This window comes from Crinia signifera, chromosome 11, assembly GCF_055691185.1.
Source record: "Crinia signifera chromosome 11, ASM5569118v1, whole genome shotgun sequence".
Classification (NCBI taxonomy): Eukaryota; Metazoa; Chordata; class Amphibia; order Anura; family Myobatrachidae; genus Crinia; species Crinia signifera.
Genome location: NC_139227.1, coordinates 80,854,808 through 80,870,400, shown reverse-complemented (window position 1 = coordinate 80,870,400; position 15,593 = coordinate 80,854,808). Strand labels below are relative to the sequence as shown.

The 15,593-nt window shown below is 43.7% G+C and overlaps 2 protein-coding genes across 5 annotated transcripts in view; one reads left to right on the top strand and one right to left on the bottom strand.

Moving 5' to 3' along the window:
• Positions 1-237: 237 nt before the first annotated feature.
• Positions 238-12,255, bottom strand: TMEM80 (transmembrane protein 80). The gene is made up of 6 exons (XM_083165359.1): positions 11,725-12,255; positions 11,494-11,642; positions 7,945-7,961; positions 4,467-4,560; positions 2,389-2,481; positions 238-1,324 (listed from the first exon to the last, which is right to left on the bottom strand). Exons 2-6 carry the CDS (start codon positions 11,510-11,512, stop codon positions 1,119-1,121), a joined length of 429 nt encoding a protein of 142 aa, XP_083021485.1. The 5' UTR covers positions 11,513-11,642; positions 11,725-12,255; the 3' UTR covers positions 238-1,118.
• The window catches only part of DEAF1 (DEAF1 transcription factor), a 37,390-nt gene continuing 33,623 nt past the window's right edge, over positions 11,827-15,593 (top strand). The window contains exon 1 of one of the 4 annotated variants that reach the window (XM_083165355.1): positions 11,827-12,229. In XM_083165355.1, the coding sequence (XP_083021481.1) occupies positions 12,076-12,229 (154 nt within the window). In that variant the 5' untranslated portion in view covers positions 11,827-12,075. The remainder of the gene's footprint in view (positions 12,230-15,593) is intronic. The other 3 variants (XM_083165357.1, XM_083165356.1, XM_083165358.1) reach the window with 3 other exon arrangements.

Sequence of the window (15,593 nt, the reverse complement as noted above, 5' to 3'; positions counted from 1 at the left end):
AACAAAATAAGTCACCCAAACCTAACTCTCTCTGCACAAGTTACATCTGCCCCACCTGCAGTAAATATGGTTTTGTCCATTTGAGAAGGAATTGCCTTTGTAACCGAGCATTACAGCCCCTTATTAGGAAACCGTTTGAAATGGAATGTGTGTGTGTGAGTGAGTGTGTGTGTGTGTGTGGCGGGGGGGGGGGGGGTCTGTGTTAGTAGTAGTAATGCACACACTTGTACACAGAGACATTTTTAGATATTTTTATGGTTTTCAAAAAGTATAAAAATAAATCAATGTATTCATTAAAAATATTTCTGCAAGTTATACAAGTGATAGGTGGCAAATACAAAACTGATACAGAGACACAAGAGCACATTTATACTTTAGGGCATGGGTCTTCAAACTGTGGCCCTCCAAATGTTGGGAAACTACAAATCCCAGCATGCCTTGCCACAGTTTTAACACTTCCTTATACCAAAACTGTGGCAATGCATGCTGGGATTTGTAGTTTCACAACATCTGGAGGGCCACAGTTTGAAGAACCATGCATTAGGGGATGATTCAGGTTAATTCGCAACCGTGCAAATTCGGCCTATGTGCCGGTGGTGGGGGGTCTGTGCATGCACGTATATTGGCAGGTGCAGACCCACTGTGTGAAGGCAAGTATCACACTGGCCAGGCCTTTGTACATGGAGGGAGGGGGGCCGGAGCAGAGGAATGATTTATGGTCCAATTCCTGCCGAGGCGGGCAGCTGATGTCATATGGTGTCATGTCCGCCCCCTCTTCAGTGGATACCAACCAAAATAATAGTCTGTTAGCGACCATCAAATGATTTTTCTCCCCTTCAGCTGCTTGCGAGGGGATGTGTTGCTGTACATTAGGTCATGTGCCGGCGGAATTTAATGCTTACTAAAATAACCTGAATAAGGGCCTATATTTGAACCACTTTTAAAAAAGTTACATCAAATAGCGACATTGTGACAAGACTTGTAGCTGCTCTCTTCACAGCTCACATTACACATAATTATAGCTACATAGTTCTCTATCGTAACAGTGTTTCTCCAAATCAACTTTCCAGTCTCCGTTACCCAGTTCAGTATATTTACCCCAATGTAATGTTTTATTATTAACGGAAAAATCCTGCAATTGTGAAGACCTCTAGGATCGCTTGTAGGCCGTACAGGACTAATATGATGGCGATAATGATGACATCCGCTCGCAGGATATAGGTCTGCCATACTAGGAAATACACAGACAGTAAGACGTTGCCAGCAGTGAAGAACAGACTGACTCCTAGGGGGATTTCTTCTTCTGCCAGGTTTCCCATTGTACCTGTAAGTAAGTAATATTGTCATGATGTTGCTGATGTTACACCAGTCAGTCGCACAATTTATGGTGAAGGTGATATTGATACAGGTGATATTCCGCTGCCCGGACCCAGGGATGCAGTAGTGGGTTTTTTTGAGCGCTCCCAAAGAAAACCCACCACTGAAGGGGTTAATAATGACTGCTGTGACTGTGCAGATAAAAAAACACAGGGGATGGTGCAACCATACATATGAAGAAGAAGAAGGTACAGATATTACTATTGTCCAATACTCATACAACAGACAGACACGTGAGTACCGGTAACTGGCTTGCGAGAACATTTGCACATAGGCCCTTTTTCTAGTTCACTCTTTCTGACAAAATCCTTTTTAGAGGGACAAAACCACGTGCACTGCAGGTGGCCAGATGTAAAATGTGCAGAGAGAATTAGATTTGGGTGAGGTATTTTGTTTCTGTGCAGGGTAAATACTGGCTGCTTTATTTTTACACTGCAATATAGATCTCACTTTGAAGTAAAACCCCACCCAAATCTAATTCTCTCTTTACAAGTACCATCTGCCCCACCTGCAGTGGACATGGTTTTGTCCATCTAAGAAGGATTTTGTCAGAAAGAGTGAACTACAATAAGGCCCATAGTGACTGTCGAAATGAAAGCAATACACTTCTGGCTTCCATAACGGTTGGCACTTTGGGACCAGAAACTGCTATTTTTCATTTGCAGCGCACAAGAAAATAAGCAGAATTTGCTACTGCAATGGATGGTAATCTGCCTCCATCTGGTCATCACACTGAACTGAATCGCTTATGTACAAATATTTCTGCTGAATAAAGCAGGTGTCCATAGTTGCACTCATTGGTATACTGAAATGTTTGCCGCCAGTGCTTTGTGTGCAATTTAATATTAATATCACCTCAGCTAGAAGCCTTTCCCAGTACGCTACTAACCAATAACTGGCAGAGAGAAAGGCTAGAGTCAGAATATTCTGTCATCAGGGACTCGCTGCTTCCTTGAAATTTGCATATTCTGAGTATATATTATATATACTGTATAGTGGATTGCTACTTACCCATATACAGCCTCACAGATTCAATAATAGCCATAAGGAACAGCAGGCCAAGATCTAGCGCTAAATTAGAGTCAGGATAGCTGAAGACCTGACCTGCGGGTGGAAATAGTGGGGGTTAGGAGGGAATCCTCAACATGACAACCATTGTGACACTTGTAAAAAAAAAAAAATATTTTTAACTACAGTATACAGTACTACAGTGGCGTCGGTAGAAAAATGTTCCGACTCCGACTCCTCGTACTTTTAACGCTGACTCCTCGACTCTGACTCCTCTGTATTAATATGCAAATGTATGGACACAAGGAACGATTTCTTTACCGAATCGTTACTGGCGAAGAAAAATGGTGCCTGTACATCAATATGAACCAGCGTAAGGAATGGCTTAGCCAAGGTAAACAAACGACCCCGCGGATGAAGATCTTGTAAAAAGATGTTGTGCGTATGGTGGGAGGGCTTGGTTGAATGAATTTTTCGAGTCTGCACCAGGTGATTTCTACCACCGAGGTATTGAAAACCTTATTGAACGTTGGAAATAAGTTGTAAACTACAAGGGAGAATACATTTATAAGTATTGGTGCTCCGAATTGTGCGTTGCGTGCCATATAGTGAAGCACATGAAAAGCATGCTTTTTCACGGTCACTTAACGTGTTCGTTTTGCGGTTACGTGAGGCACTGCATGCAGTGGTCTTTATTCTTACAGTAAAGAAGTCATTAATTATAATTTTCGGAGTCGGAGTCGGTGCATTGTTTGTCGACTCCGACCCCGACTTCAGGTACTCGAAATTTCCTCCGACTCCTCGACTCCGACTCCACAGCTCTGGTATAAACAGTGGCGGCTCATGCTATTGGGCTGCAGGACTGCAGCCCCTCCAGGGAAAACAAGGAGTTTTCCAGTGTAAATAAGACAGACAGCATCAGAGCTCCGGTGGGTGCACGCAGGCGCGTTCGCGGGCATGCAAGGGGGGGGGGTGTGCGCATTCTACCTCTGGAGCTCTCTGCTGGCTGTCTTTCCTGTCAGGAGTCACAACACCCAGACTCCATGTGTGACCTCCTCTCATGTGGGGAGGAGTTCAGCATGTGGTAGCTTGGTATTGGAAGTTGCTACTGCCCATCATACAGAGGACTGAAAACTCCTCCCCCACTTGGGCTGCCAGTACATGGAGCGATGACAATGGCTTTCCAGCAGCAGGCCAGTCTGTGCACATCACCAGAGCTACAGTGGCTGCCCTCATTTATCTCCAGTCTGTCTCTTCTCCAGGCTTACTACATCCGCCCCCATGTTTCCAGACATGAAAAGTGAGGGGTAGACAGGCCAGTCCCTCTCATTTGTCCATATATGTATTAGGCAGTTGCCTTATAACTGCCACAAAACAAATTAAAGCCTTTCATCAAGCAATGTGCTATTTTACTGCATATTACAGTGTTCATAGGTCAACACAAATGTTTAACCCTTTGAGTTCCGAGGAATTTGTCAAAATAGGTGTGAAAATTGCCAAGCAAACGTTTTTATTCATCATAATGACCTGTAATGTTTACCTTATATATATATATATATATATATATATATATATATATATATATATATATAATATATTCACATTTTTTATTTGAATTTATATAACAAATGTGAGCGGCGCTGGCATTTTTAAAGGATATTTTGCACATCTCTCACAGAGATGTTTTACACTCAAAGGGTTAAAGCAGTGGTTCCCAAAATGTGTGCCGTGGCTCCCTCGGGTGCCTCAGGAGACTTGCAGGGGTGCCCTGGGCTATTAGTCCAGGACAAATTCAAATTATTTATGATCATTTTAACAGGCAAAACCAGTGCTTGTGGCTGCCAGTCATAACATACGTGGACAAACAGTAGCAAGTCCTGTCCCTCACAGCATAACTGACCCTAAGGATGACATATAAAACAATTTACTTAATTTAATATTGTTTTGGGAATTTCTCAATAACAAACCATTTTTCCGATGCTCTAGGGTGCCGTGATTCAAAAAAGTTTGGGAACCACTGGGTTACAGTCTGTTTTCCTATGATACAAGTTTGTTTAACTGAGCTCCTGCTTTTTACTTACTTTTATAAATGATCATAAGTAGGGTAGCTAGAAAATAAAAGACATAATATACAACACTGAAATAAAGTAATATTTGAAGGGAAACCGATGACAGCTGTCAAATTAGTGTTAAGGATTCTTTCTAGAAATTGTAACATTCAAAAATAAGAGAAACAATGACCTTTATTATAAAAATGAATGTTACACCTATATAAACAACTCTTCCCATGAAGTGAGTATTAGGCATTATGGCCGCCACAGGAGTGCTAGACCGGCAAAGTGTTCCACTTCAGTCTGGGAAGCCAGACATTTGGCCTCAGACAATAAAAGAAAAGTGAGCACGCCAACATACGAGCGCGGATTAATCTTCAAATAAAATGATGTTTCTTGGCCAACATCTTACGTGTGGATAGATGCAGTGGTGATATTTGTACTGGCACAGACACAATAAGATTGAAGTGGACTTGAGCATCAGAATCTGTACAGAGGCCTCTTTCTGATGGCTAAATTCAGATTTTTGCTCGAGTGCCAATATACTCAAGTGCTACTCATCCGGTGCAGTACCCATGATGCACCAGTTTCATTCCTAAGCCAATACCAATAAAGGGGAAGAGAATAAGTATAATTCTGTTTGCGGTACTTAGAAGGTAATTCTGATTATGGATATATTACAATACAATATATACACATTTTACAATTATACAGAATTTGTCCTACCATTTACCCAAAGATCAAAGTAAATTATTAATAACATTGAAAGTGTGCAGTCACATATGTGAAAAAGGAACAATTTTTGGGCTACAAATCAAAGTTGGTCTTATAGGAACATTTTACTAATGTAACAATTATTATTTTGACTAATTAGACAAACAGAATAATTGGTACTTGTTTCCTAGCACGGCGCCAGCGATTTTTATCTCAAGCATCGGGACCTTAAAAATCGCGTCGATCGCAAGCAACCAAATCGCATGCGATGCGATCGACACGATTTTTACATTGGAATCAATGTAAAATGGTCCCTGAGACCCAATTTTACATTGGGCCCAATGTAAAAAGCCCCCGAAACCCCAATATTAATTGCATACCCCCCCCATGGGTGAAATGGCCCCCCATTGTTAACGCCACCCCACGATGAACGGCAACCTGAAGCGTGGCGAGCGCAGCGAGCCCGCGAGGGGCGGCGGTATGTGTCCTCCGACCTTTTCATACCCCCACTATCCACGTTGGCGTGGAGTTGATTTTATAAAGTGTGGTGAGCGCAGTGAGCCTCCGAGCAGGTATACGCGTCCGCTCGCCACGCTTCGGGCTCGGTGGCTTGCTGCGCTCGCCACACTATATAAAAATCAACTCCGCGCCGACGTAGATAGTGGGGGTATGAAAATGTCGAGGACGCGTACCGCTGCGCTCGCCACCCTTCGGGTTGGCGTCAATAGTGGGGTGGCGTTAACAATGGGGGGACACTTCACATGCTTAAAACCCATGACGGTGCATATACAATCAAAAATTGGGCCCATTGGTCCATTTCCCATTGTTACCTATGTAAAATCGTGTTGATCGCGTCGATCGCATCGCATGCAATTATAATGGCATGCGATGGACGCGATCAACGCGATTTTCTCCTTGCCGGCAATAAAAACACTTAATTGACAGAAAATCGCGTCCATCGCATACCTTAAGTTACCTTAACTTAAGGTATGCGATCTACCACGACGGGCGCTGTGCTAGGAAACAAGTACCGAATAATTTAGCACTTCGGCGCATTTTGAATTAACAATAATAAAATGAAATAGCCAATGGCCGGTCTGAGTAAACTGAATCTTACTCAGATTAGCCATCATCCTGTGACGTCAGCCACCTGACAAGAATCAGGCCCTAGGTGCTGGACAACTACAAAACAGGGTAACATGCCAATGTTTTGTAAAATGGACCTGGTCACCGACCCGTTCATTGCTCCTCACCTTTGAAAAGCTGTTACAAGATCTCAATCATGCTGAGGCTAAATATACATACCTCCCAACAGTATACATACTGTTCAAGCAGTATACATAGCAGTATACATACCTTCAAGCAGTATACATACATACCTCCCAACATGACCCATTCCAGGAGGGATAGAATGCTCTGTTCCTGGACATCCTTCTTAATTTAGAATCACCATCATCTGTGGCAAAACACTGTCGCTATCAATTAACTAGTTCAACACAGGTGACGGCAATGATACGTTAAGGGGAAAGTCCAGAAACAGAGCATTTTGCCCCTATTGGAATGGGTCATGTTGGCAGGTATGTATGTATACTGCTTGAAGGTATGTACACTGCTATGTATACTGCTTGAACAGTATGTATACTGTTGGGAGGTATGTATATTTAGCCTCAGCAACCCCCCCCCCATAGCAACATCCCATCTGAAACAGAAATCCCATCTTAGTAAATTTGCTCCTAAAAATCTTGCTCCAGAAAAGGATATCTTGCTTCTAGAGTGCTTTATAAAACTTGCAATGGACATTCTTAAGTAGTGTACAAACAGTGCAATATAGTTTCTATTCAATCGCATGGCACCGTTGATTTAGACTATATAGCATACTTGCCTACCCTCCCGGAATGGTCGGGAGGGTCCCGCAAATCGGGTCCCCCTCCCGCCCCCCCCCCCCCCCCCCCGGGAACATGAGCAAGTCTCCCGCATTTTCGCAGGACCCCCGGCTCCCCCTTCCCAGCGGTAATAAACTCCGAATTTTGCTGGTCCGCGGGGAGGGGGCGGGGCTAAAATTACGCGAATCGCGTCATTTTAGCCCCATCCCCTGTCCACAGACCCACAAATTGATGCTGCCGCCAGTCATGGGGGTGGGGCTTGGTGAGGGCAGTCTCACCCCACCCCCAAAATGTAGCCTCGCCCCGCCCCCTTTTCACTCCTCTCCAGGCTTCTCCCGGAGAGGAGTTTTACAAAGTCGGCAGGTATCTGTAGTATATAGTCTTGCCTGCACAGTCTACTTTTCTATTTGATTTTGATGCCGTGGGGCGGCGCATTGGGTTAAAATTGAATGCATTCAATTTTTATTTGAATTTACTTATATAAGCAAATTTGAATAGAAAAATAGACTGATGAACCTTTGGGATTATTCTGGTCCACACACACAGTGCTGCAAATTCTTCAGCATTGCGGGTAAACTAAACGCTGCCCGCAGGTCTACCCCCCCCCCCCCCTCGCTTGACCATCGAATGATGTAGAAGGTAAATGCATCTCTAAGTGACTCCCAGGTCCCTTAGATATGCATGCACCCTCGACAGGAACAGGGCGGGCAGCTGACATCCGGTGATGCCAGCTACCCACCCCCCACACGGTTTGCATGGGAACGCCCATGAAACGCTGGGCATTCCCATCGGCGCATCTCCCACCACCCCTCCCCCGCAGTGATGGGTGCGTGCACACACACTCCGCCTCCTCTATGAAAGTGATTTAAAGAAAAACCTCAAAACATTTATTTTTCAGTTGAAAAGGATACAACCAATGAGCTCTTCCCTGTGAACAAAATAATCATCTATTAGTGAGAAATAAAACCTTTAGCATGGGGTTGGTGCATAGTGGCTGCCCCAAATAAAAATCAATTGACGTACCACTTGCATAAGCTGGTAAATAAGGAGTGCCTGTCTAAGCCTTAAGTCTCTTGAATAATAAGGCACTTTCTCAACTTTGCGGCCACAGCTTACGCTACAGAACTTATGTAACATAACCCACACCACCCTGGGTCCACGCCACCCTCCTTTTTTTTTTTTTTTTTCTTAAATCTTTATTCTCAGTTTTTTCAATACATAGTGCATCATTTTCTTTTGTATCATGTATAGCTTCTTCTTTTTTTTTTACATATTCTAAGCCATTTTCAAAAAGCGTATAAATATGTTAAGAAAGCAAAAGACAATAATGCGACAACCAAGACAGGACATTACATTACAAACAATAATAAATAATAATAAATGGGGAATAAGGGTTGGGTGTTTAATTATCGTTATCTATTAGATCATCTTTTATTAATTTTTATATTTGCTCTTAGTTTTGTTGTCTATTCCACCTTACTTTGTTTACCTATTATATTAAAGGCAAATTATGAAAAGCTAACCATGGGTTCCAAATTGCCTTAAAGGGTGATGGATTCTCCTCTACTATGCTAGACAGATATTCCATATGATACAGGTCCCAAATCACTTCTTTTATTGCAATTTTGGATGGACTGGACTCCATTTTCCATTGAGCTGCTATTCTTATTTTAACCGCACTGGTCATAAACCAGATAAGTTTTTGTGCTGCTTTTGTGATCCCTGGTATATTCCCCGGGAGTATCATGTACTCAGGTTGAAATGGTATTTTAGCTCCTGTAACATGTTGTATTAAGCTGTGAGTATACTTCCAGATCTCTAAAATTCGTGGACACTCCCAAAAAATATGTATCAGCGTGCCTCTTCCTCCACATTTCCGCCAGCAAAGATCCGTCGCGTCTGGATATATGCGGGCTAATCTGGTGGGTGTCAGGTACCAACGTGAATATATTTTATAGGCGTTCTCTCTAAAACGTATTGCTGGGGATAATGAGATCAAATTCTCTTTAATCCTATCCCATGTCTCTATCTCTAATTGCTTCCCAAGATCCGCTTCCCACGCTAATTCATGTGGTGAGCGGGTCTTTTTTCCATAATTTAATATTAACTGGTAGATTAATGAGATATAACCCCTAGCGTTAGCTCTCTTCTGGCACAAACTTTCCACTTTGGTTTTAGCCCTTTCTTTGTTTACTTTTCGATTTGATAAATATAAACTTCGAATCTGTAAGTACTGGTAAAAACAAGTGTTTGGTATATCATATTTTGCTTGTAGATCTGTAAATAATAAGAAATTTCCACCAAACTCTAGATCGTTAGTAAATAATACATTTGTTTTCATCCAGTACTTCTCAAATTGTCTGTCTCTGCTGGTCCTAAATTGTGGATTATCCCAAATGGGAGTCAGGATCGGGGGGGAAGAGATCAATTTATATCCTTTACATACTTTATCCCACAAGGCCACTGTAAATGCGATTGTTGGGAAAGATCCTATATTTTTAGGTCTTTGATTTTTCGATATCCATAACAAGGTTGATACGGAATGTAGATGTAAACCTTCTGATTCCAGCTGAACCCATCTGTGGCTTACTGTATTTGCGTGCCAGAGTACTGCTTGCGCTATCTGTGCCGCATAGTAATAAAACTTCAAATTTGGTACCCCCAGTCCTCCTTCCTTTGTCCCATTTTGTAAAGTTTTCAACCTAACTCTTGATCTCTTTCCTGACCATAAGAACCTTAAAAATAGGTTATGTAAGTTTTTAAAAATAATTGCCGGAATTGATATTGCCAATGATTGAAATAAATACAAGAATCTGGGCAGTACATTCATTTTCAAGGCATTTGCTCTACCTGTCCATGATATATGCTGCCCAGACCAGCTCGTTAAGTCATTTGTTATTTCATTTATCAATTTGGGATAATTTGCCTCATATAGAAGATGATATATTTTTGTTATATTAATTCCTAGATAGCTCAGTTGCCTTTTTTTCCAATTGAAAGAAAAATCAGATGAGATGGTCTCCCTCATTTCAGCGGACATATGAAAGTCCAAAACTTCAGTTTTTTCCATATTAATCTTGAAGTTTGAAATCCTACTGAAATCATGTATTATCTCAAATAATTTTATTAAGGATGACATCGGACACGCCACCCTCCTGTGTCCATGCCACCATCTATTATTACTAGAGACAGGATTATATGCAACATAAAAAGCTTGAAATATGCATGCAAATATGCATGAAAATACTTACAATATGCATAAAAAGTGTTAAAATATGCTACATTAAATAATAAAAAAAATAATTTTTTCACTTATTTAATTAAAAATCAGCATACAATTAGTTTCATATAAACCTCAAAAATAGGCCCACAGATTTTTTTTCTTCCTGGCTGCTACAGCAGACTGCAGCGTCCAAAGTTCTTCTTGCATCAACTACACGGACCCTCATCTCCAGTGCCGATGGATCAAATGTCAGCATAGCGTGTAAGGGCGGCGCAGTGGAAGGCTTCCTCCCTGTGCCGCATACTCACTGTGACACGGCATTTCCTCCACACCGCATGATGTCACAACCCTTCTGCCCACCTCCTCTGCTGCAGAAGTCTTTCTCTTGGTGTAAAGTCCCAGTCCAGGGGCAGGCAAAGGTTCAGGAGCTTCGTAATGGCATCCGCCCGACTGACTTTTATCAACATGGATTGGCAGCCTAGAGCAGTGTCAGACATAGCGTACATCCAAGGTTCCCCACACTGCGCACACAGTGCCCCAGCCTGCACACTCTACCACTACCTGGCCAGCAGCAGCAGGGCAAAGCAGTGACGTAACTCGCGGGTGGTAAGAGGACGGGGCCTAAAATATGCACCAATACTAGATTTTAGGTAAAATATACAATAACCAGTGAGAATGGGCAAAACATGCAAATGCATATGCGAATATGCAAATGCGTATAATCCTGTCTCTAATTATTACCTTTAGTAAAGTTGTGGCGAGCGAAGCGGAGTTAGACACTAAGCTTGAAGCGTGGTAAACGAAGAGAGTCCACGAGAGGACAATGGTGCTATTCTAAAAGCGGTTAGCGTAACTGGCTGTGGCCGCAAAGATGAGGAAGTACCAACAATAATCTTACAGCATAAAGTTTACATGGTTCCAGCATTATGACCAATGAGAAGGATTGGACCCAATCCATGCTCCTATAATGTAAAGCTCAGAAACGTTATGATTATTGCAAGCAAATGAAATCAATTTCAAGAGCACATCATGAATCGCTGGGGCCTGCACTCTGTCTGTTACTACACTACCTGTACTACTACTGCTATTTTACCTCTAATTCATTAACCCAGGATAACATTGTAGATGCTTTACCACCAGCCAGCACAATATGGGCTAACAGCAGCAGAAGATGGGGTGCAACGTTTAGATCCAGGGGAACAGTACATGTAACTATGGCAACGCGTCCTGCACTCACCTCTCCTGGACATCGCCATATTGCTGAGATGATCTTCGGAAGTTTTCGGCTATGTTCGCCAAAAAACCCGATAGAGGACTCTAAGCAGATGCTGGAGCAGCCATTTTTACTCTGGGCAAGTGAATTCCAACTAGGTGCACAAAGTTTATCTGTATGGAACGGACACTGAGTAAAGTCCTTTTACATTCATTTTTTAGAAAGTACAGATAATAAATATGTAATGTAACCGACCTGTCAGTCCCACTGTAGTGATAGAGAAATGTGCCCAAATTCGAAATGGTTTCCTTCAAACAACCGCCGCTATTGAAACGCAGCGTCATCTGCTGTTCTGCGCATGCGTGACGGATCTCGCGTTCGGGAGGGAACCTTCGGCCCCGCAGCCATCTTCGGCGACCATCGGCTACACTCGGTGGTTTCCGTGAACGGGCCTGAACGAAAGCTGCGAATCGTGGATCGCTCGGAGATTTCCGGAACCCATCGGGGCTTTACGAATCATTACTCGTTTTTTTCTTTTACTCTTCGGGTGTTGCCGGTTTCCACTTTCGTGTGTTTCCGGAAGTAGGTTCGGTAGTTTCCGGAGTGATGGATGAGAGTCAAGCGTCCCGACTCGGGTTATCAGAAGCGGCGGCAGCAGTGGCTGCAGTAGCTGCAGCTGTGCGGGATGGACCCGAGGTAACGTCGGTTACGGTCATGACTGGGCCTGATGGCAGAAGTGCGGCAGGAAACGGGTATACAGGTGAGATGGAATGTCAGTATGCGGCCGCTAGATGGAGCGCTAAGTACACAAATGGTGTAATGATCTTGTAATGGCGCTAGATGGGGCTGGCTGATTTTGTTTTAAAATGTTCATCATTAATCAGGAGTTTTCTACTCTGTTACCCAGTAGTTGCAGCACATAACACTGCTATGTCAGTGGTTGAGCCTATTTCCCTTTCGCTGCCAGGACCCCTGGACGTGACGTCACGTCTAGTGAGGACAGAAGTGCTTTAATGCCCTTAAAGTGCTGTTAATTTGTCCTAAATGTATGCTTTTTCCCAGTTATTTAGCCTCAGACACCCCAAACGTGTACCCTCACAGGCTTGCATAATGGTGGCTACCTTTACTCATGACATGACACTATTGTATTCCCTAGTAGATTTATGATGTTGCCCAATGCATGACATGTCGAGATATGTCCGATGAAGGGCATCTACTGTAGTTGCTACCCTATGGAATCTGGGGACTTGGATGAAATCATGGCAGTATGTAATGAAATCTGTAGATTTTAAAGGGGCAATCGCTTGCAAGGTTATACCTGGCATGCGGGACAATCATGATTTTTTTGTGACTGTGCCTTGTCCCATCTGGTCCCGGCAGTGTCATATGTGAGTGTGGGTGCTTATAAGTGGTGAATAGACGCTGTGCGCATGTACACATTTCGCCTTTCCCATGTGCAACAGCCTAGTTATAGTGTGTACACACGGTAAGATATGCCTTCCGATGTTGACGATATAGTGAACATCGTGTCGGCATCGCATGCAGATCGCAAGGGTTTTAACCCTTACGATCTGCTTGTGATCCCGATGCGCGTTCACGTATCACAAGACAGATAGTCTTGGCTGCATTGACTATATAGTGCAGATCTGCACGCATGCATGCCGTGCTATAGGAGTTCCGATACGCGTTTCGCTAAAAGCTTTATCAAGGTGATCACCTTGATAAAGCTTTTAGCGAAACGCGTTGGTGAAGGGGAGCAGGGACACCCCTATTTACAGATATCCTCTTCAACTTCATCCTGAAACCGGACCAACCTCCAGAACTGTCTCCATCCTTGAATCAAGTGGCATTACCATCAGGCCCACCAGGTAGAGCACTACTCACCATCAGGAAGCTCCCTGGTTAGGAGATTTACATCACTCCTATCAAGGAAACCAAGTGGCAACAACATCAAGCCCACCGGGTAGAGCACCCCCCAACATCGGGAGCTCCCTGCTTTGGAGACCAACAGTTATCCTATTGCAATTGCCATTTTCCATAACATTCATCTGGAGGTATTATAGGAACGGATACAGGACATTACCACGACTGGACTGTGGGTGAATATCCCTGCTCTTATTATTTTACTTGTGATACCCCCCAATCTTTTTACTGCATTTTATATTTACATGTATTCATTTTTCATAATAAATGTTTAAAGTACACCTGTTGCACACTTCCTTTAGCGAGCGCGGTCTCAAATCCCTCTTTCTTCCATGTCCAAACAGTGGCCCTCCTGCTGTTGTGAAACTACACGTCCCAGCATGCCTTGACATAGTTTTAGCATTACCTAATAGCAAAACTGTGGAAATGCATGGTGGGACTTGTAGTTTCACAACAGCTGGAGGGCCATCCACATTCACAACAGCTGGACATGCCTGCACTATACCAAACAGATTGAGCAAAAATGCACAATATGCTCCATAAACAGGGGCATTTGGCGCGCAGTAAAAATTTACACCATAATGCCCATTACATGTTAAGCCACACACCATAATGTCCATTAGGTATTATGCCAAACACCATAATGCCTATTAAAAATGATGCTACATAAGTGTCGCTTACCTACATGTTCTTTGTTAGGGGTTCGATGCTCATTGCCAGGGGTTCCATGCTTGTTGCCATGTGGGATTACATGCTCATTGCCAAGGGGGAATACATGCTCGCGGTAACTGGGGGACAGCCGCCGTGGGGCAGAAATGACAGCCATTGACAGCAGGGCCAGATTAAAGCAGGGGCAAAAGGGGTCAGTACCCATGGGTAGCTAGGGGCCCCCTATGGTTGGCATGTATTTTTAACAAAAACATTATTATTATTTTTTTTTAGCTAAAGGTTTTGTGCATGGGAGTGGGGTAGTGCTGCAGCTTCACCTATCTGCCAATGTGACATTGATTAATGGTGCTGAGCATCGGGGGCCAAGGCACACTGACTGCACAAGTGTGCAGTGCATTACTGGGAATTGACTAAGTCCCATGACACTTTGTACAAGAAGGCAGAGGCTAAGAGGTTTATGCTGAGCTCTGATTGGTGGAGCTCATTACATGCTTCTCAGGCCTATGGAGGACAGCAGCAGCAGCAGCCTAGTCATGGGAGGGTTTTTAATCAGAGGCACTGACACTGTGAGGTCTCCTACAGTCCTACAGAGTAAGCCATTGACCAAGTTTATACTGTCTTTACTCTGTGTTTTGACAGTATAATATTCTCTCGTGCAATTTGTGGCCAGTAATGACAAGTGCAAGGGGGTCCCCCTGTCTAAAGTGCCCCGGGCCCCCCGAAGGCTTAATCTGGCACTAATTGACAGCCGGGAAGAGAGCAGGGGGCTGCCCGGCTGTATTCAGAGCACTGCATGTCCCGGCTATTTGAAATAATACCCCCCTTTCACACCAGAAAATGCAGGGATTTACCCGGGAATATGATCCCAGGATCATGCAAGGACATTCTTGGACTGGCCCCTTTTACACCAGCCTAATCCCTGCATTTTCTGGTGTGAGGGGGAGAGAAAACCACCGCCGCCCCCTTCAAACAAACAGCTATATCTTCGGAACCAACTGACCCATTTAAATGTAGACTTCGAATGATTTTGTTCCCGTGAAACTGGGCCGTTTGGTTCCAGAGAATTCTGACCTCAAACAACATGAACAGCCATGAAATTACATTTTAGAAATGAAAAAAAAAATTGGTTTACCCACAATATCTCTCGAACCAATGAACCCATATGGACCAGGTATCAGATTGAAGGCCCAGCGATTTGGGTTCAACTGAGATCAACCTCGAGCTTCTGTAATGCCGGAGTGGGAACTGACAGCCGCTGGAACCGGGTGGAGGTCGGAATTAGCTGGTCCCATGTAATCCTATGGGGACAACGTTCCAGGTTTGCCTGGCGGTATCTCTGGTTCCCGGGGGGCTAGCGACACGAGGCTGGGCTCGTTGGAAAGCCCTGACCCTCAGCTACAAAATGGGCCTATTTGGAGAGTGGGCCTGGAGCTGTAGCTCCATCAGGCCCATTGTTAATCCGGCCCTGATTAGTATAAATCATGGAGCTTACTGAATTAGACCCTTTGTCAACTTTATAGTGCACCCAAGAT